At 45.0% G+C, this 23,088-nt stretch overlaps 1 protein-coding gene across 1 annotated transcript in view; it reads right to left on the bottom strand.

Annotated features, from left to right (window-relative positions):
* IPO5 (importin 5) overlaps positions 1–22,857 on the bottom strand; it is a 614,356-nt gene extending 591,499 nt beyond the window's left edge. The window contains exons 1-2 of the mRNA XM_085622105.1: positions 22,700–22,857; positions 824–904 (exon numbers count right to left, since the gene is read on the bottom strand). Of these exons, the coding sequence (XP_085478231.1) occupies positions 824–904; positions 22,700–22,777 (159 nt within the window). The 5' untranslated portion in view covers positions 22,778–22,857. The remainder of the gene's footprint in view (positions 1–823; positions 905–22,699) is intronic.
* Between the last annotated feature and the right edge of the window lie 231 nt (positions 22,858–23,088).

The following is a 23,088-nucleotide window of genomic DNA, read 5'->3' as shown; positions in this document are numbered from 1 at the left end:
CAGTGAGGAAAGAACTGGTTTGGACTGGGCTCAGAGACCCTGGCACAAAGAACAAAGACAAAATGGGATATAAGCAATGGACCTTAAACCCCAGAACTTTAGATTACTTCTGGACTCAAGAGGAACCTTTGCCAAGGAGAAGAATTGGAGAGCTGTGAGGAGTACTGCCCTTTTGCTGTGGGGTTGGCCTCCAAGAACTCGCCGACTTAGCAACGATTCACCGTGTGCACTTGGGCGGCAACTCCTTTTCTTTAGACGCGGCTCGCCTAAAGAAAAGGGTGAGGCAGCTATTAAAGTGAAAGCACGGCATTGGGCGCTTTTACAAAAAAGAAAAATGTGTTTCTCTAGTTGACAAACAAGTTTTTTTTGTAAAAGCGCCCCATGCCGTGCTTTCACTTTAAGGGCTGCCACGACCCTTTAAGGCAAGCCAAGTCTAAAGAAAGTGGTACAGCCGCCATTAAAGGTAAAGCACAAAACGGGGAGCTTGTACAAAAATAAAAATTGTTCCTAAACAAAAAGATAGAAACCTACAGTGTAAGGAAACTGTAAGCGAGGAGCACCGGCCAACTATAAACAGAAGTGATGTATCGGGAACACCGGACAATAAGGAGCCAGGAAACAAGAGCAATAGAATATTTAACCAGCGACAAGCAACCGCTTAGATTACACTCCGTAGCGCGATTACAGCAGGTCTTGCAGACAGTGCACGCGCGCTGATGCTCGACCTAAAAAGCACCATTGCGTGCCTTTTAGTTACTCCCAGCATTCACACAAAAACACAAACTTTGAGGATTTGCAAAGTAACTTATTTTTTTAAACATACCTCTTCGGCAGCAGCAGCATTCCTGATGGCTTGTAAAAGGAATGTGATCTTGGAAGGCCCAGGGATGGTCTCATAGGTTTCCTGAGGGAAATTAAGAAATTATTACTGGTGCATTTTAACTACCATGGACTAAGGCACTGTTTAAGTACTCAACCACAAGCAAGAAACTGAATTCAATAAAGGGTCACAATGTGTGCAGCCGTACATATAATCCATTTCAAAGTAAACAGTATTTTTTGAGTTATGGATAAACATTGGTGAAATGCTTGAATTCTCACCATTTGGTTACTGAATAGCAGCAAGAAGTTAGGCAAGACATGCTAGGCACCCTCCAATCCAATATAGTCTAGCAGGGCCAGGGTTTATAACCCCCACGTCTCATTACTCCACCTCAGCATGCAAAAGGTGGTTCTCAAATACACTTCCACCATCTTGTTCGACAATCAAGACAGAATATTGCAGACCAACTGCAGATCAAGCACTACTGAAGTTATGGATTTGCTTCAATTTACAATACCCACCAAAAAGACTGATTTTTTTTTTTTTTTAAATGAGTGTAACAAACTGTTTAAATACCTATACGACAACCGATACCCTTGCCCTAAAGTCAGGGGCGTAGCTTGGTCAGTAAGACCGGAATGGGGAGGCGGGGGGGGGAGCTTCATATTTCCTAACAATCACACTGGCATATAATGCAGGACGCATGTAGGGGGCTTTATTGCCAGGGAAAAGGGAGAGGAATGCGGATTGGTAAGAGTACCAAGTGAGAGGAACACAAACTTTTGAGGCCTTTCAAAACAGATGAGCGTGTGTGTGTATGCAAAAATCCCAGGTGAGATCCGACAGACACCTCACCATAGCCGACTGATAGCAACTGTACACAACTATTCATAAGAAAATTCATTTATATGAAACTACAACCTTGCCTAAAGCTCCAGAGTCAAGATCCTCCGGAGATCACCAGTCAGAGAAAGTAAAATGCACTAGATAGACACAAGAAGTTAAAGACAGGCAGACTTAACTCTTATTTACTCCCAACTAGCAAGTGGGAATTTAGATAAGTGTATTTTGTCCAAGTAGCTTTTACCTCTCCGATTAGTCTGCTCTGGTACTACACTCCGCATCCCCCCCCCCCGAACAAATTAGCACAATCTTCAAGTGTGTTCCGTATTCAGACCAATGAATGAACCATTTGATCTGGGCTATGCGAGTTTGATCTACCACAGCAGGCAAATGCCACTTTAGGCACCATCACATAATACAAACCATGCAGCTTCCTTGGAATCATGCTTGTAGTTACCATTACAAACTACTTTTAGTGGAAATTAGTAGTGCCGGATTAGTGCTCCTGAGGCGCAAGCCGGGAGTTTGGTTTTTAAAAATCGTTTTAAACGTTTTAAACATTACTGTTGATAATTGTGTCACTTCTCCTACCTGGATACTTTTTCACCGCACAGCCGACTGAAGCGCTGTCACGGTGATTGCCGCCATTGACAGAGAAGCCCTCGAGCCTGGCCACGCCCTCTGACGCTCGGCCACGCCCCCTCCCTCTTCCTCAAATGGGATGGTTTCCTCGGCCGCGCAGCGGACGCGCGTAGCGGGCACGCCACCGGCGCGCCAAAGGCAAGCCCGTCTGCGCCCGTCCGCGAACGACCGGGGACAGGGGCCACCTCCCCCGGTCCCTCCCAAATGCGCAGGAAATACCTGAGCGCAGGTACCTTACTCTCTACGACCACCTCTCAAACCCAGCTGTGGTCAACCCCACCATCCTCTGGACCTTCCCAACTGTTGTTTATACTGTAAGACCAGGTTTAACACCCCTCAACAGAATAATGAGGTACAGAGTTACACTATGCTTCTTTTAAACTGCAGATCACTTATAAAGCATAGAACGGAAATCTCGCTAATGATAGATGATCTAATGCCAGATGCTGTCTTTTTAACTGAAACCTGGCTTACTCCCGATTCCGAACCAGACCTGATACAAGCACTTCCCCCCCCGGCTATCAAATTTCTCGCAGGGACCGTTTACAAGCGAAAGGTGGAGGACTTGCAATCATCCATAAATCTCTCTATCAGTGTAACTGCACTTCGGACCCCTTCCCAGACTGTGAAAGCATGTCTTTTTCTCTTAAATTTTCCCCCAACAACAGCTTCACAGGAACACTTATCTACCGCCCCCCAGGTCCTCTGAAACAATTTCACACTACACTACCCTCCTTAACAGCGGAATCAGTTTTGTCCCCCACCAATTTTACCTTGCTGGGCGACTTTAATATTCATTTTGATAACAATGCAGACAGCACCACAAATGACCTTATTGCAAATCTAGCTGCTGTACAACTGGAGCAATTAATTCAAACTCCTACTCATAACAAAGGACATTTGCTGGACCCGGTATTTAGCAACTGTGACAATCTCAGGGTAGGTCCAATCACCCCCCTCCCATGGACGGACCACTTTCTTATCCCTCTCATCTGGTCCATACAGAAATCTACTCCCTGTATCCCTCGTCCACGCAAAATGAGAAACTGGTCCAGGCTTCCACGAGAACAGTGGGCCAGGTCCCTGTCAGCCTCAAGACCCTCCTTCTCTCAGAATCCCTCGAAAGATAACAAGGAATTCGATAACTGGATTCGGAAATCCATCGACTCCATACTCCCTATTCGCAAAGTCACCTTAAAGAGACCTCAGGAAACAGCCCCTTGGTACACAGACGAACTTAGAAGTAAAAAACGACTTTGCAGGAAACTTGAAAGAAAGTGGCGTCTGGGGTTTGATACCTTAGATAAAGTCAAGTACAGGGAAGCCATTAAAGCCTATCAAACTGAAATAAAAACGGCACAGTCCTCCTATTTTTGTGTCAAAATTATGAAAGCCAGGTCCAAACCGAGAGAGATCTTTCAAATAGTCAAGAGCCTTACTAAGCTCCCCCTCCCTGCAGTCCCAAATGATGACCCCATCTTGCGCTGTAATGAACTTGCGGAGTTTTTCTACCAGAAAATAAACAACATTTACGGAACATTTACAGCTTCATCCCTGGAATCTCCCAGGGCTGAACATCAGTGCCCCGCTAAGGCGGAAAGTCAGCAACAAATCATGCTGGATCATTTCCCCCTATTGGACCTGGAATCCCTAGAATATACTACACTTCTGGTAAAGTCAGGGTCCCCAAATGACCCAGCTCCACCCCACATCATGACTACCGCCAGTGAGGTGATTCTTCCTACTCTCTTGGAGCTGCTTAATAACTCCCTGATAAAGGGTAGAGTGCCTCCAGCCTGGAAGCAAGCCATGGTGAGAGGACTCCTGAAAAAACTTAACCTAGACCCCACCAATTACAATAACTACCGACCCATCTCTCTTCTGCCCTGGGTAAGCAAGATTCTTGAGAGACACATTAATTTCCATCTCACAATGTTCCTCGAATCTAGCAACCTACTTGACGCCTCACAGACAGGATTCCGCCCCAAACATGGGACGGAGACTGCCTTGTTAACTGTGGTGGAAGAAGACGAGACAGATCTTGGATCGAGGGGGGGGATCAGTGGCAGTGATCCTCCTCGATCGGAGCGCCGCGTTCGACACAGTAAGTCACAAAACCCTGCTGGGCCGACTGTGCGACCTAGGAATAACGGGAGATGCCTTGGCCTGGTTAGAATCCTTTCTTAGTGAAAGGACCTTCCAAGTTTTTGACGGAGATTTTATCTCCGCAAGTAAGCCTTTGGATTGTGGGGTACCACAGGGCTCATCATTAAGCCCTACGCTGTTTAATGTATACATGAGACCGCTGGCTGAGATCGTCCGTCCTGTCGGCATTAAGATAGTCACTTATGCGGACGATACTCAGCTAGTGGTCTCTCTTGCACAGAAAAACAGAGGGTCAGCACAAGCCAACCTAACATCCTGTATGGAAGAGGTTAGGAGATGGATGATGGCATCCTCTCTCAAACTTAACGGCGACAAGACCGAGCTTATGGTGCTTGGCCCCCCAGTCTTGCCCACTATTGATCACCTATGGCCCACTACCTTAGGCCCACCCCCCAGTCCGAAAGATAACATCAAGAGCCTGGGGGTGTGGCTTGACAAGTCCCTAACCCTTAATACCCAAGCCACAAAAATTTCTGCTACCTGCTTCGGGATTATCAGGATGCTGAGAAAAATCTTGCCATGTCTGCCGTTCGAAGCCAAACATAGTTATTCAAGGCCTCATTCAATCCAGGCTGGACTTTAACAACGCCCTCTATTTAGGGGCTCCAGAATACGTGCTGCAAAAACTCCAGCGCACCCAGAACTGCGCTGCACGCACGCTGCTACAGATTCCATGTAGAACATCAACAGCGCCCGGTTGGAGGACCTTACACTGGCTCCCTGTTAGGGAGAGAGTAAAATTTAAAGCCATGTGTATCTCCCACCAATCCTACTGGAGAACCGGGCCAAAAATCAATCACTCCCTGCTCTCCCCCTACTCCCCCGGTAGACATCTCCGATCTACTCATGCATTTCTGGCAGTAATACCCCGGATCAGGAGGTCAAGAGCAGGAGGAAGATCCTTCACGTTCAATGCTGCTAAGATGTGGAATTCCCTCCCTCCACACCTTAGGTCAAACCCCAACTTGTCATCCTTCCGTAAGGAGCTTAAAACGTTCCTTTTTAATAACTGCTAGCCCCCATGTGTTTCTCCTCAAAGCACTATCCTCTCTATCAGCGCCTGGACGCCTCAGGGCAGCAGTCGCGCTTAATAAAACCCCATTTCATTTCCCCCCCCCAAAAAAAGTACCTTGAGAACTGAACTGGTCTGCTTTAGAGACCGTTTAGGCTGTTCCTGGTGATTAGCTTTTAACCTAAAACCATGTGCACAGGGTCTAAACTAACAAGCATTTGCAATGCAATAGGTCTCGCATTAGTAAACGTTTGAGTTTTTGGAGTAGCAAATATTAATGCAACATTACTAGCTCTAATTTTGTTACTGTAGACCTATAGAGTGTAGTGGGGTACAGTGAAGTGGTGTAGTATAGAGTAGAGGTAATTATAGATTGTAGTGGAGTTGAGTAGTTTAGCGTGGAGTGGTGTTGAGTAAAGTGGAAGAAAGTTTATAGAGTGGGATTGTGTGTGCGCTTGTATTATGATTGTGTGTGCTTGTATTTTGATAAAATATAGTAATATTACGTAGGAATGAACGTATGAGAAATATAGGTTGGTGGTACTACATTTGCTGTACCAATTTATTTATAATGTGTTTTGTTGTGCAAGGTGACTTTACTTGTAACTGCTTCTTTAGTTGCCTGTTTGGGCTTTAAGCAGTGCATATAAAACAAGCTTCACGTTCATTTCCCAGTTTATGGGATCAGTGTATCTGGTTTATGTGATTGTACCAGCATCCCAAAATAGACTGCTAAAATGTAGAGCCCATGACTGCAACTAGTGGTGCTGGGTAAGATACTGTACTATTTGAGATGCTGGCATCAGGATCATGCACTACAACAGACTATTTGGAATTAGTGGTATTGTGCTACTTGTACAATGTATTTTACCTGAGTACTGTGGTAATCTATTTTGAGTTGGATTGTTACCGGCCCTCATTTTGTAAACTATTATCCCAATCTGTGAAATCTTGGCACATCCCTTTATCTGACTGTCAAGTGACTAAGGCTGCCGTATAATTTAGAGCACCTGGGATGAGCTATTGCCGACTCCCGATGAAAAGCCAAAACACAGTAACAAAGGTCAGTCCTCAGAGCGCGCTCAGTCCTTGCTCCCTTCTCAGCTCACATCCACCCATGCAGCCAGGCTGCAGAGCTGGGACTGCTGCGTTGAAACTGTCCACATAAAGATGTTGCTTTTTCCAAACTGAGGAATGGAGGTGAGGGGAGAGGCGAGAGGCCGCCAGAGGAATGTGTCTTACAGGCTGGGTCCTCGGGCTGCCAATGACAGGAGTCAGAGGGTGGAAACTGTGGGCTGGGCCAAGAGCTGGGAAAGCTGAGGGAGGAACAGAGAGGCATTGGGAGGAACACGGACTGCTCGCAGCCCTCACTCAGCACTGAGCTCTCGCGGGCAGCAGACACCCACCACTGAGTGTATAGGAGCACAGGGTGACACTCACACGCCGGGTGTAGAAACAGACTGTCCGCAGCTCACGCGCACTCTACAGAGACCTCGCGGTAGCAAAAACATCCCTCGGTGAGTGTACAGGGGCGGCTGTGCCTAGGGCCTTCACTGACTGCTCCCTGTGAGCCGTCACTCTGAGGGAGCAAATGTGCCTCAGTGAGTGCATAGGAGCACGGGCTGTGCCTAGGGCCCTCAATGACCGCTACCCGCGAGCCCTCACTCTGCAGAAGCCTCGCGGGCAGCAAACATCCCTCGAGGAGTGTAGGGGGCGGATGTGTCTAGGACACTTACTGACTACTACCTATGAGTAGTCACTCACTGACCCTTTATAACAGCGCAGTCTGTCCGTACTCTTTAAATAGCCAGGCAGATAGGATAGAAAACACCCGTCACTGAGTGCACAGCGAGGCAGGGTGTTAACAGGGCCCTCACTGTCTGCTGCGGACAGTCTGTTTCAATGCACAGAGTCGCAACGCTGCTCTCAGCCCTGGCATGGCCACTCCTGGCAGCAGATCACGCCTGATCCGGCAAGTAGACTGAAGAGCCACAGCTTGGCCTCCAAGTTGCAAACACCTGCATTGACTGCTTGCCACCACATGCGGCATGCATACAGTGCCCCAGAGCCGTCCTAACTCGGAAACAAATCCTCCTTCACTATAACCCTTGCATAGGCTGCAAATGTCCATGAAGATGGCTGCACCTAGGGGTGAATGTCAGGAAAAGAGCTGCAGACGTGACGTGTGGGAGCAGAGGGTGGGCCCGTGGGCTGCAGCAGGAATGAGGAGTGCAGTCAGTCTGCCTCTACTCAGGCTCGGATGACTTCCCCTCTGTGATATCTGGAGCATCAGGTTAGTCAGAAAGCTCCACGCATGGAAGGTGCCCTCAGGTCTTGGAGCGAGGGGGCGCGTGAATCACCTCTGAGAGAGCGGGGTACGGTCTGCTCGACCATGAGCCATACCGATGCAGACTGACTAGCAGCCCCATCCCCGTGCGCACCAGAGGCATTGAAATCTATCAGTGCACCTTCAGACCGGTGTTCTTTCTGGAAATTCATTTGAAAATTGTGCAGAGTAAGTTACCCGCACTTGCTCGTCTGATGTATACACAATTTAACAGTTTCACTGTAAAGAAGAATATCTCGGTAGACTGTTTAAAAACCTAGCAACAGCCCAACTCTTTCCTTCTTTCACTCAGTCGCTTCCCTGTGAAATTGATCCAAAAAAAGAAGAAGCTCGCGAGTGGTGCACGCGCCACAGCGAGCCATGTGGTTTCAATTATCACGCCCATGTCTGGCCAAGATAATTGAAACCACATGGCAGCATTGTGCATAATAGACACCAATAGGCCATGAGCGGAGCAATGCGCCCACCTTTGGCCAACTGCATGCAGTCTTTGATAAAAAGACGCACACAAAGGCCAATAGCATGGGCCAAAAGGAAAAGCACACGCACAAGAGCGTGTGATTCCTAGGTCAGTTTTCAAACCCCGTACAAGAGGTCTCACTGCGCGAGCACTGCTGCGCACTACAACGCTAGGCACGAGACCTAAAAAGGACGGTTACAAGATCAAGGAGAACCATCACCAGATGCTGGACAGTCATGCTCTACTGAAAAGGCCAGCTTTTGTTTAGAATATGCAGCCCATAACCTTAACCTCACAGTTAATAAATCTAAACGTATGCGACACAGAAAAACCTAATTTAATTTTGACATGTAACAAAAAAAAGTTTGCCTTGAGAAAAGTGCACCCAGTGGTTTGGTGACAAGATGATTCACCTTTAACAATACCCTAAAGTAAATGTTTATGTAAGAGTTTCAGTCTCACACTGGAAGGACTTCAGGTTCTACCCCTTCTTACAAAGCTGCTTAAAGTTGATGTAGTTTTAGTGGATCAGTTTAGGCACATGTGTCTTAGGGTCCCATCACCATCTCTAGGGGTGGAGGCCTGGACTGACTTTAGTATTCCCAAATCCAGATTCGTCATTTTCTGCCAGTCAGTTGTAGATTACTGGCGTTTAAGATCACTATCCATTTGGAAAACTGGTCATTCACTTTCCTCTAGAATGTGCTGGTATACAGAGAAACATTTTGGGAGAAGAAACGATTTGCGATGGTACAGCAACCAGGTCCTTAGCAGAAAAGCAGAGCCAGATCACTCCATCACCACGATTTAGGATTGAAACATAATTGTGACACACCCCATTAGGTTTTTTGTTTACATTACAGTACAACACCACTTGATCTCGATGTGGAGGACTCCGTTCTAGAGGCTTTGATTATTTTAAGTGCTCTGAAAGCTTAAAGTTGTGCAGAAATATTCTTTATTTGGAGTTAAGTTTTTTTTTCTGGTTACCCTTCACCAAAAGCTGTATTTGTTCAGTCTTTCACCAACAGTGAACCGAACTTTTAACAGTGTTAAGAGAGGTCAGCGTAAAAGAGGCTCTTTGTATATCTCTAGGAGCATCACAGTCTGAACTTGTGAGTACATTTTGCTGGCCCACTCACTCCTGGGTAGAGTGGCAATAATTGCTGAACTTTTTTTTCTATAAAAAAAGGTCTTCCACTGTGGAAAGATATTGTTAGGAAATTGCTTTATAACTGCTCCCTTATAGAGGCGAAGCAACATGCCTTCGGCAGCCATATATCTCCCTTGTTCCAGGCATGTTTTACCACCAACCTGAATGGTTCTCATCAGACTGACTGTTTAAAAATGAAATGGGAAACTGAGGAGGCAGCACTTCCTGGTCAGTAATCATTTACGCTCGATCAGCAGTAATGTACTCCAATTACATTCTTAACTCACAATCCGTAAGGGCGCACTATTTTTTCCACACAAATCTTCTTAATCTTGGCCATTTTTTTCTGTTGAATACATACAGCCTGGTTAGCTGAAATGGTCCAACAGTTAATACATTGCCCTTAACAACAGTTACCACAGAAATACACTACTGCCTCAATAAGGTTAATTGCACCTTGAGAGTTTTAAGTGCTATAGGTAACACAAACTTCAGTCATGAGTGTACATTAAAAATGAAGAGCACGCTAACAAGGTGGAACAGCATGGCTCATCCACCTCATCATGCTCAAAGGGGTCATCAATGCTGTGAGAATTTTGAAAAGGCGGGACAGGTGAACAGCAGACTACGCCTTTGTCTAAAGTGCTAAAATTAAGATTTCTTGGCTAATGTACCTATATTTTAGGTCTGACCACTTTGTTTTTTGGACTGCAATCCGAGGGTATTCTAGCAGTCACATCTTACTCAAAGTCCTTTTTCCTTCCATCATGACTGTTATACCAGACCAAGACTGACTTGAAACCTTCCTGAAAAATCTTTCCTGTGGCCGGGATTTGCTCCGTTGTTCCCCCCCTCCCCTGTGTTATCTCCCAGCGAGTGTCTCCTTGTGGCCGGGCTTCGCTCCGCCGATCGCTGACACCGGACTTCATTTCCCAGCGGCCCCGCTGCTACAGAGGACGCCGACGACGCTGGTAACGAGCGCCAGGAGGCGAATAAAGATACAGGCGGAACCTCGTCCCGTGGGACACGCCGGGAGAAGCCCGGGACAAGGGCGGGACCGTCTGTGGCCGTCAGAGGCCAGAGGAGGCCAGGCTGGGCCAGCCCCTTGACATTTCTAGTAGGACTGAGGACATAAAACCATCGCTAAGTGAGCCTTATTGAATTTCTATATTCGACTGGTTGTCTAGTGATTTTATTGCTTCGACTAAAGTGTGACTACAGTGTGGTAGGACATTTGTCTGTGTGATAGTAACTATTTAGCTGCTACATGGCCAAATCCATTGTTAATCCCAAAGGGGGGGTGGGGCTGGGGGGGCTGGGACCTTGGATGCCTATCTTAAGCGGGCAGAAACAGCTGTGGCCAAGGAGATAGAACTTGTAGACAGGAGGTTATCACTTGATCCATTTGGTCACAACCTGATCCACATATCAACAATAGAATCAATAGGAGGTATCCAGGCTCCCATCGAATCCCTACAAAGTCCAATTACACTATCCAATGATGTTTTAACACCTGTGACACACAACAAATATTTCCTGTCCACTTATTCATAGTTCCCCCCCCCCCCTTCCCCTCCCAACACACGCACTAGGCAGTCACGGGTTGAGCTCGACATCAGAGCCAAAGATCTGCTGGGGAAGCGGAAGGCGAATAGTGCCGCAAAGGGTAGTAGGCTAAATGCAAAACAAGCTAGGAAAAAGAATTCCACACTTGGCCTGGGTTGCCAAACAGAAAGCCAAACGACTCAGGTAAATCACCCCAAGACCTATGAAGGGGGTAATACAACAACATCTGTAACAGATAACCTCATGGAGGGTAACAAATTGTCAGAATTTATAGGAGCGCCTTAAGGCACTCATTAACCCTATGATGGAAAAACTTGATTCAATTGATTGTAGATTACAAGCCCTAGAAAGACACGTATCAAACCAACAGGGGCCCACAATTGGGATCAAACCGATTGAAGCATGTTCTGCTAGTGCTCCCACTCATATACCAACAGCCACTAGCTTAGCTATTGGCTCGAGTGAACCTAGAGAATCTGCAGCCGCCCAGACGACACAATTATCAAACATCTTAACTTCAGCCAGTGGAGTTAAGCTTGGTTGTGGAGGCTCCAGGGGTAGCTTACATCATATAGACCATATTCCCCAAAAAGAAACAAGACTCCATCTTTCCCCAGAGGCGTGCCCATATTCCATTATTTTGGCTAACGTCCCTAAAACATTGGATGGTAAAGAGGAACACTGGTCTACACTTGAAAATAAAGCACTCCACTTTTTGAACAACAGAACAGTGTTAGGTGAACATCTCTAACAATTTTAAGATAAGAAGGGTGGACTGGGTGGGAAAGACCAGGAAGGGTATGGAGGGAGATTGTGTTGTTGTGAACTTTGCCTCCCCCCCCCAATTGGTAGATCACATTCTGAGGCAGGCAGGATCACTGAGGATACATCAAGATCGTATAAATATACTACCATTGGGGTATTTTTATCCACCCAGCATAACTGCCGCCACTAGGAGAGACCATGCCCTTCGGGTTGACCCTTATATTAGTTTTACACCAGTAAGTAACAGATTCGAGGCTTTGAGTTCACTAGACATTAACGACTGACTCCCACACGGACAAGATCAGGACCCACGAGGAACCAATAGGGTTAACCCCTATAGAGCGAGTCTACATAGGTCCACACGAAACAATTCCCCCTGCATTAATAGACACAGCCCAGACAAGTGGACTAACCAATATCAATAGTCCTGTGCAAGAGGTTTTTCAACTAGGGGGAAAGAGGCCTACAGGATGTTGAATTACATGGTACCCAAAATCGGGATGATGATACTGTTTTTTCATCATTAGTCTCCTGGAATGTGGCAGGGTTCAGAAACAAGGTAGTGTCATCAGACTGGTCAAATTTTCTTGATAGCAATGATATCATACTATTCCAGGAAACTTGGTTGAATGCTTTAGAATATAGACCAGGTTACCTTAGTTTTTATGTTCCTGCTATTCCTAGCCTCCGTGGAAGAGCAAAGGGGGGACTTTTAACATGGGTCAGACAAGATAGTAGGTATAACTTAACTCAACTGGACTCAAAAAGTAATGGATATACAACTAATTCAAGTTCAGTATCCTGGATCAAAGGACCTTTTTGTTTTTAATGTTTATGCCAGAGGGATGCCGGGGGGTAAGCCCTCAAACACTGTCGAGGAACTAGATTTACTCCGACACATATTGTAAAAAAGGCAATATAGTAGCTGGTGATTTTAACTGCTGCTTTGAACCTCTAGACAGCAATGATATTGATCTAACCCTAGAAGAATATTGTACATGGAATATTCCCCAACTGACACTTCTGCCTATCAAAAAATGGCCAGAGGCCGCACTTCAGCTAAAGGTTCTTTGCATCGGACAAGGGCTACATGCAATTAATGGCAGATCTGCTTCTGATAAACACGGGGCTTTTACGTTTAACAGGTTACGAAAAAGCCGTATCGACTATATACTGACTAATAAAGAGTATTGGCCCAGTATCAAGGATATGGCAGTAGTGGAAAGGGTCGAAAGTGATCATGACCCCTTACTCCTATCGTTTAAATTATTCTAATCTTACAGTCAGGAGGTTTCTCCCGTGAAGGTCGATATTGTCCAATCAAATGATACTAGGCGTATCAAATGGGCAAATTGTATAAGGAATGAGAGACAGATTTTAACTATAAGGAACTGGACCACTACGGCGACAATTGCCCTACAAAATTGCATCACTCAAGAGGAGGTTATTGCAAATGTAAATACGATCCACACAAATTTTTTTAACCAACTCAGGGTTTTCTTTACGAAACAGACTCGTATTAAATCTAATAGGCCACCTAGAAAGGAGGATCAATGGTATGGGAAATCATGTAGGGCTGCATACCAGGCCTTGACTGAGGCAGTAAAAACAAAAGAGAGATTGTGTTAAGAATGCCTGTGTTGCTTATAAAAAAGCCCAATATGATGCTAAACGCGCCTGGGACCAAGATTATTGGAGGGACCTCCACTCTGCTAGTAAAGAACGATCAATGTGTACCTTCTGGGATATGGTTAAGTGGGGCAGGGGGATAAAAAGGGAAGAACCAATAAACTACGTCCCGCCTAACCTCTGGGTTTCACACTACGCGTCCCAGTTTGCATCTTCTGAAATGGACGGCGGGACAAGTAAAGATTCTACCTCCCTTATTAAGGATATAATTCCCCTAAAGTTTGAGCTAACTGAGGTGCGAAAGGCACTGAATTCCATTCCTAGAGGTAGAGCACCAGGTCTGGACTCGGTCCCAGCTGACCTGTTAACGCATGATAAGGAACTTTGGGCACCATACATTCAATGTCTAGCCAATGGATCACCCATACCAAACACCTGGAAGGGCGCCCAGATCATACCGATCTATAAAAAGGTAGAGCGCTCAGATCCAGGAAATTATAGGCCCATAAGCTTGATAGACTGCATACAGAAGGTGGTCGCTAGGCTTGTCCTGCAGAGAATTCAAGAGTGGATTGAGGAGGAGGAAGTACTGTCACCACTCCAGGCAGGATTTCGCTGTCACACAAGCACCATAGACCAAGTTTTTAGGTTCCTGTTAATATATTGGCGGGTGGTTTTGTTGGGGGGGCGGGGGGGGGGAGGGTATGTTATTTGCAGCTTTTGTTGATCTTAAATCAGCCTTTGATTTGGTTCCACGAGCAAAAATGTGGGCTGCTTTTAAAGATCAAGGTATGCCAATTGACATTCTGACCTTTTTAATGAAACTTCATGAGGATAATTTTGCCCAAGTTAGATGGAACCAATCGGGTAGTGTCACAGATAAATTCCCAATTGCCAGGGGAGTACGCCAAGGGTGCGTACTAGACCCGACCCTTTTCTCTTTATACATCAACAGAGTGATCAACTATTTTAAGCAACATCCTACCGACGCTCCAAAGCTGGATGGCAAGTTGATCCCTCTGTTGATGTTTGCAGACGACACTATTAATCTCAAAGACTCAACAGGGTTTACAAAAAGCCATTGATGTGTTTGAGGTTTTCTGCAAAGACCACAGGCTTATAGTAAATGTAAGCAAGACGAAGTTCATGGTTTTACAGAACTCTAAATACATAAGAGGAAATGTGCAAATGAACGGGGTCAAACTAGAGCAGACTAAGGTTTTTTCGTACCTGGGTATAACCCTTGCATCAAAGCTAGATTGGAAACCGCACACTACCCAGTTGATTATAAAGCATGCACAGTTAACTGGTGCATTAATAAAAGAGCTCCATTCCTCATATACCAGGCCAATGATACCAGCACTAAAAATATATGACGTAAAGATAGGATCGGCAATTCTCTATGGTGCAGAATTGTGGGGATTAAGTAACCTCACCCCGATGACTAGGGCCCAAAATAAGTTTACACGTGTAATTACAGGTCTTCCCGTATCTACTCCGCTGATTCCCCTCTTTTATGACCTAGGTGTCCAACGTCTAGAGGATATTGCCCGATATAGACCTGTGGCATACTGGAGGAGACTCTGGGTTACCCCAGAACTCTCACAGTATGCTCGGGCTTTTCTGGACGTCAGAGGAGCTGATAAGGCGCAAAACATTTCATGGATGCGGGAGGTCAAGTTACTTTACTCTGCTATGGGCCTAGCCAGTTTATGGGAAGACCCAACAGCACATATTTTTCCCTCTAGGAAAATCTTAAAAGATCTATACTGGCGTGTGGTCTCAGCAAAACGATTTTGTTCATGCATAGGTCCGTCACTAACTGCGGATTTTTTTGAAAGCTACTGGGACTGTATTACAGTTGTGGAGGACAGAAAGATACCACCAATTTAGGGTGGGCACACTTCCTATTAACTCCTTTGTTGCTAAATGGAGAGAAGGCCCTGACCCTGGCTGTCCCTTCTGTCCTACACAACGGGAAAGTATTGCGCATATCTTATTTATCTGTCCGGAGTATAAAATTCCCAGGCGGTCTTGGCTTAAACCTATTTGTCTTCAATTGGGCTTCCGGACAGGTGGTAAGGCCTTGCGGTGTCTTAAAACTAATGCCTCCCAACCTGTGATTATCGCTGTTGCAAAATTTCTCCATTGGATATGGGTAATTCGTGCACGTAAATTACGTCTCTCGTGAATACCTCAGTCATTTTTTGTATAAACTCCTTTTATATTATAAGCTTTTAAAATATTTTATATGTTTTATTAACAATGAGATGTGCATTTATAACTGTAGTTGATATGTACGTTACATTCTACGATGGATCCAAATTTTTTCTCCCTTTAGGTCTCGCCTAGCTATTGCGATAGCAATAGCTATGCGAGACTATAGTAAGGGGCTCCAAAAAGTGCTCCCAAAAGCGGATTGCATGGCGAGCACGCGCCCAATCACGTGCATCGTGCCACCATGCAATCCGCTTTTGTGAAGCGCTTCAGCCCACTGGCGATGGGCGTGCGGTTACGCGCACAATGACGAGCAGAGGCGCCATATGGCTTTCCCCTCTCGTCATGGTGCGCGCACATCGCACACCACTCGCCAGCCAGCCTGCTTTCACTTTTGCGCCTCAATGCTCCTCCCCCTCCCCCACCACAGAGCGCGTCTCGCGGCCCCTTCCTGTATGCGAGGCTCGCCGGGGCTGCGCTTGTTCTTTTTGCGAATGCACAACTTGCAGAACATTTGCCACAATACACTATGAGGAGACTTGCTGGAACAGAATGCATTTTCTGTGCAAACACAGTCTCCCACTGATATTTTATGAGACCTTTTTATGCACAATGCGTGCTTGCTTAAGAAAAAGTGTGCAAAATAGCGTAATGCGAAATTTTACATTTTGTGCAAAGCAGTTTTTTAAAATGTCACCAGTGAAATTAACATTTCACCGAGGCAAATATTAATTCAGGATTCTACATGCAGCTTAATTGTTAAGCCTTTCTACCCACCCATACAGTAACGCCATAGCACCTAGCCCCATCGGCGCATTACAAAAGAAGTGGAGCTGATGAATGGAGGCCTTTGTAGCACGGGTCGGCCTGCACGGGAAGGGGAAGGCTGTCGGCAGCACTCACCACACAAACATGAATGTCCTGGCTCAGCAGAAACGAGGGGACAGACATTGTGCACCCGGACTGGTGTACCAGCAAATGTTGTCAAATCGTGTTAGGCTTCTACAGCGCACAAAGTCCACAGCGAGATGAGACAAGGCTTTCGTTCCCATCAACCCCCCTCCCACATATGTAGCTAGGTAAATGCCTTTGCGAATATAAAAACCAGCCGGCTGACCAGGGTGCATGTATAGTAGCAAATACTGATAAATCACTAATGGATGAACCGTTACAGCCAAAGTAAACCAAAAGCTAGAGTATTTGAGAAGCAAAGAACCGAAAGGAGGATAAACTGTGTGGTGAAGCTCTATTGTGCCATCTTTGGGAGTCCATATATCCTGTTTGGTTCATATGGTTCTCACCCATAGGTTTAAAGAAAATGCCATTTAAGGCGAAGACAATGCATAGAAGAGGAGTTGGCCTAAGGGCTAGGGCGGTCGACCTCGACTTTGGGGAACTGGGTTCGAGTCTCGGCAATGACGCTGAACATCCTGCGATTCTGGGCAAATCACTTAATCTCCCCGTGCCTAACAAACATGAATGTGTCCTCGTGTAATGCAACTGGTGCTATGTAAAGCGCTCCGATACCCGATGCGGGTCAAGTTCCTGCTATATAGAACTCTGTAAAAAAAAATTATATATATATATATATATATATATATATATATATATATATATATATATATATTATAGAATGCTTGGTGGCTTAGGAGCACCTCAGTGTGATTTAAATCATAGAATCTGCTGATGATGTGTGTAGGTCTGTGTTTGTGGCTCTGGCATCCAGCAGTTTTGTTAGTAAATTAGTATTTGGTGGTCTGACACTCAGCAGTGATGTGTGTGATGGGGACCAGTCGCGGCCGGTATGACTCGGAGTTTCTTTTAAAAAAATGTAACGTTAATTTACCTTACCTTTGCCTGCCCATCCCACGTTGTCTGTGTCGTCCTACAACTGGAAGCAGCCGCAGGCAGCCTCCCTCCCCTGCCCTAAGCCAATGACAACGCTGCAAACCACTGGTAAACATTGTACGTTGCTGTTTGGGGTCTCATAATAAAATCCATTTACGAATATAGGTCTGTTTGGGGGGCAGGAGGTGAAATCCAGCTGTGTGTTTTTGCTTAAGAGTTTAAAATTCATCAGTGAAGTTGGTTGCAGGCCAGTAAATGGATCCTAAACTCCAGCTGTGCAGTTTGTAGCTTTTGTTTCGGGGCAGGATTCCAGCCGTGACGATTGTAGGTTAGGGTTAAGATTAGGCCTGGGTGAAATTCTATTCATGCTTATTGAAATTACACAGAACACTAATTTGCACAAAAACGTCTCACCAAAAGAAAAATTCTGCTTTAACCATTCTCCTGCACTTTGCAAGACCTTTGTTAAAAAGGTGCCCGCTTGTTTAAAAAAAAAACAGTGATGCGAGATTTTGGCAAACCCCTTTTTGCTATGAAAGCATTTATGGATTTTGGTGAAATTTCGTGCAAAAACATTATGCTGTTTCGCGCAGCCCTATTATCTAGTAGTCACTGTAGTTCTCATAGTGCAGAATCGACCTCTGTTGTTTGTGGTTTGCGTGCAATGCAATGTCTCGCAGTTACGAGAGTTTCAGCTATAGGCATTGTAAATAACAATGCCTTTTATTTATGGTTTTAAAACAAAAACAAAAAACGCATTATTATTTGCAATGTCAATAGCTCAAAGTCGCGTAAATGCGAGGCCTATTGCATTGCAAATGCTTGTTAAAATGATTATAATATTTTAATGATGTCTTATGATTGAAAATCGAAATAAAGACTTGAAATTGAATTGACTTGGTCACAGAACAACTGGAAGTCATCTAAAACGTTTTAATAAAATTGACCACATTGTAAAGGTAATGGTCTACCCAAAATTCCAGGGGTAGCTATGCGACATCATGCAGCAACGGACTTCCAGTGACATTACACAGTTGACCATGTGTCACACACTTGTCCTTTCCAGGGCCTGTTATCTGCTGCGGAGGCGACAGGAAAACTTAAAGCAGGAAAACTAATAGAAGTCAACACAGCGTTTACAGTCTTAACACTCTATTAATGCCAATGACTTAATTAGTGGACACCATGGGTATCCATGAAGCGGCAGAGGGAGTAACTCTTACCAAGAATGTATGTAAATATGTAATAAGTTTGTGCAGCCCACGCTGCGTCCTCAATGTAGTCATGTTTACAGTGTGCAACCATGCAGAAACAAACATTCTTATACAGCAAAGATTTTATAATCATTTCGTTGTGAAAGAAAGTCAGCACAAATAGAACCAACATTTTCAGATCCAAAACGTATTAGAGTAGATAGAAAATTAAAAGAAATAAAGCCAAGAAAACGGGCCAATGCCACACTGTCACTTTTCTTCCAAAGTCAACCCATAATCTGTGTGCAGAATATGAAGCTGAATCCGGGTTCTTTCTCGTTTAGTGATGAATTTAGTATTTAATTATTAACTGTACATTTTACATTTAGTTTTAAATTACAGATGAAACTATTTTAACCAACCAGGGCCTTGCCACCACTTAGGCATCTGCCCTTTCCGTGCCATTGTTCTAAATGATCAGATTTGCTATTCTAACACCAATCCGGGAGCTAGGGCAAAGTGGTTCTAACAGTACCTTGTAGCAATGGCGAGAGCCCACATTTGACTTTCCCACCTAACTAAACACTTTTTAAATGAATCTCCAAAGTGAACGCAATTCAAACTAAGTGTTTGAAACTATGTGCTCAATGTCTTACCAAAGACCATTCAACTGAGTTGCAACGAAATTATGCCGTATAGTACACCTATAAACACACCATATTCAAAAGTATTTGAGATACCTAGCCGGATGTGATGAATGAAGAAAGAAATGGTCACTAAAACATCCACTACCTTAAAAAGTAAAACCCTTAAGTGCCAACAGCATCTCAATAGAATGAAAAAGAAAATAGAAACTATAGGTAAATGGAATAGGCCTGTATAATTATTCAACACTGTCGTAACTGAAGGAGGGCTGAAGGTCCGACACGAACTGAAATTAAAAAAAATAAACTGGGGGGGGGGGGGGGAAGAATTAAAGAATCCAGTGACAATACACAGCAATCTTTCAGAAGCACACCAAAACGCGTGTACTGAACAAATACCACTCACTGTACATCGTAAGGCAGCATACACACAAATGCAATTTGCATGGATTAATCGGACTGTGTGTGAAATAGAACAATTTATATTTAGCAGACAGCACATACTTCCTCAATCGTCTCTGGAGCCTCACTCAAAAAGGCAGTGTTAAAGCAGTAAAAATATTCTTAATGCTAAATACTGTAATTGGAGAAAGTCGGCCAGCCTATTTAGGACACTGTTGTCACTGAAAACAATAGTTACTCTAGCCTTATAAAAGAAAGCGCTGAACTGCTGACCACTGGTGGGGTGAACGCTGATAAAAGACCATGAGCAGCCACTCTCGGTGGGAGGCTGCGGTAAATGCAAACCATGGAATTGAATTCAATTCAAGAGAGATACCCTGCTAGGTCCAACAATAGATTTAAGCACGCCTCAAAGGGGACGGAATTAACCCAGATTACCAATCACAAAACCTTTTTCTGATGCAAAGTTATGAATGGAAAGTTTTAGCTGATAATGGAGAAAAGTTCTGCCTGCGGAAAGTAGAGGGCTCCACATGTTTGACACTTACTGAAACAAAGTGAGCATTTTCGGTCAAAGAAATAAAACATAAGACGGGTGTGCTCCTAACCATTTTCAATGACTGACCCAGTACAAATCATATAGAAAATCCATGGAATCTTCCAAGGCTAGACAGCCAGCGTCGTGCCACACTGACAATCCATCCCTATATTTTCAACTTGTTGAGTTGTGAAGACGGGACTAAACCATAAACGTAATTCCTAGCTTTGCTTCAGCTTTGAGGAAATTATTCAACCTTACATGAACAACGCAAATTTATGACTAAACCAAGCAAAGCGAAAAGAAAGCCACCTACAAAAGAAAGGCACAGCACATTTTTCTGTACTGTGCATACCTAGATTAACAGTAGAAAATAATGAGCTGAATACACAGTATCTCCTGGGACCAGTTCTCATCAGATGACTTACAAATTGCATACTAAGTTACCCATACCAGTAATGTGGGAGTAATGACATACTGTCCTATACGTGACAGCAGTGTGCGTGGCCAGCCAACGGTAGGCCCCGGGTCGGAAGCCGCAGACGCTTTAACCAAAGTAAGCTGAAAAGGCGGGCAGACGAGCTTGTTCGAGTTGAAAGAAGCGAACAAACAGGAAAGTTATGCATTGGTGTAGATCAACATCCGGAGTTCAGACACGCTTTGAATGAAGCAGTTTAAAAGGATGCCTCAACTGAGGTCCTAAACCCTTGAACACTATCCGCATATTTAACGTTTATGTAAACTCTGACCATACCAGTTAAATCACTCTTTATACATTAGCCAAGATTTGTAATGGCCAGTATACGCTATAATGGTGCCTTTTTATTTTCGAGCAGATCATGACCAACGAGTGAGCATCTACTACAGAAGTGTACCGCCCATGAGCCTGTCTGGTTATGGGTCGGCAGGCAAAATGCAACCATGCCATGGGTAATTCAACCGGCTACCAACAAATGCCGTAAATCTGGACATATGTGCCAGAAGTGGACACTTTAAATGATCTGGCACGACGTGTAGTTATATGCAAATAACGACAACGGTCGGGAAAGATTTTTAAGATTAAAAATCAAAGCAATAAAAAATAAAATAAACTCAACTGCAAGAGATTAACAATTTAATTACTGTCAAATCAACTGAAACAGGAGCTTCATAAAAACGGCGCAAAGTAATTAGTGACGATGGTGAACATGAGTGCGCTGGTGCCAATTACATAGAATAATCCATCAACAGTATTGACTAAACAGTAAAACAATTTCCAGGCTCAATGACTCATGTCCAGTACAAGTTGGGTACCACACTATGGCAGTCAAAAATGTATAAAGGTCACACGTGATTATTCTGTGATCCTGTGATAGTGACGTTACTTCCTCTACTTTTGTCCCGATGAAGACGTACTACATTGTTGACTGTCAGAATGCAGGACATGTACTCGAAATTTTAATAATTTTGCTTTGAAAGTGTTTTGCTACTTAGTCAACATTGGTGGTGGATTCTTTGTGTAATGAGCAAAAGCGCGCTAACGTTCACCATTGTCATCAATCACTTTGCCGTGTTCTTCTTCCACTCAACTGATGCGATAATAACAGTTTAATCTCTTGAACAGGAGTCATATTTGTTGTTCTGCTTTAGAATTGGAGCTTAAACATCTTTAAAGATAGCACGCCTATCGTTGTTTGGATACAGTGAACCAAGGGTTATCGGGTGGATCCCCATATGCAAATAACGAAAATGAACGGGGTGGACCCATATTTTACTTGCATAGGTGATTAAGCAGCGTCACTGTCACCTTTGAGTGTACGAAATAATACACAGATCTTGTGACTGTCCCTGCAGAAAGATGCGAAAGCAACACCCCTAGAAGCCACTGATAAATAGTACGAAACGCTGAGGAACAGAATCTCTCACCCGGCTTCAACCAACCAAGCCATGTCCTTTACGGAGGCGCCCCCACCCCATGAGCAAAGAATGCTTCAGACAACGTCCACGTTAGGTTTGGACTTGCGCTTACTTCCTCCGTCTGCCGTACAAGTGTGTCCCGCACAGACAGAAGGGCCCTCAACAAGTTGTAAGTGGACCTGTATCGCTCGTAGGTGCCAAGCCAGCGAGGTTTCATGTAAACCTTCAACCAGTTCCAACTTATTAAACAAAACCATTACTTTAAAGGATCTGCTTATAACTGGAAACCACAAGTCCCAGAATGCAAAGTGCTCTCCTTCTAAAAGCACCAGAACTGACTGAAGGTGTCACATGACTCGAAAACACTTGACAACTAGAAAGGAGTACAGACAACTGCAATGCTTTATTCAGAGGCTTTGGGGCATCACACAGGGGTTGTGCCGAAACCACTAGGATGGAGAACAACACGCGGGCAGGGCCGTTACCGGCGCTCGCAAGGTTCTCATCCGCACGTGGACTGCTTCCCCATTGGTTGAGCGTCTCAGCGCGCCTCACCTCGGCCTGCTTGCGTGCTGCGTTGTCCGGGCTGAGCAGGCTGCCCAACAGAAGGAAGAACTGCTGCTGCTCCTCCATGGCTGCCTAACTCAGAGAGACTGGAGCAGGGGGAGAGACGGGGGACACCGGCGCGGCCGCCGCGACCTCTGACCTCGCGCTGCCCGTTCATTGGCCAGCGCCCATACGTCTTTGCCTGTTTATTGGTCGCATGTGGTAAAGGCTGCGGTCACCACTATTGGCAGAAGAATTAGTACGAAGCCGACGCGTATTCTGATTGGACGAGGGGACTCGAGACGGGCGTTGAATGGTCCTGGTCGCGGCTGCCAGGCCTAGGAGGGTGGGAAGTAGCTCTCTAGGGGCGTGGAAGTGTCGATCTGGCGGGGAAGTTG

This window comes from Triturus cristatus, chromosome 8 (genome assembly GCF_964204655.1).
Source record: "Triturus cristatus chromosome 8, aTriCri1.1, whole genome shotgun sequence".
NCBI lineage: Eukaryota > Metazoa > Chordata > Amphibia > Caudata > Salamandridae > Triturus > Triturus cristatus.
Note: the sequence above shows the minus strand (reverse complement) of the source record. Positions and strands in the feature narration are given on the sequence as shown.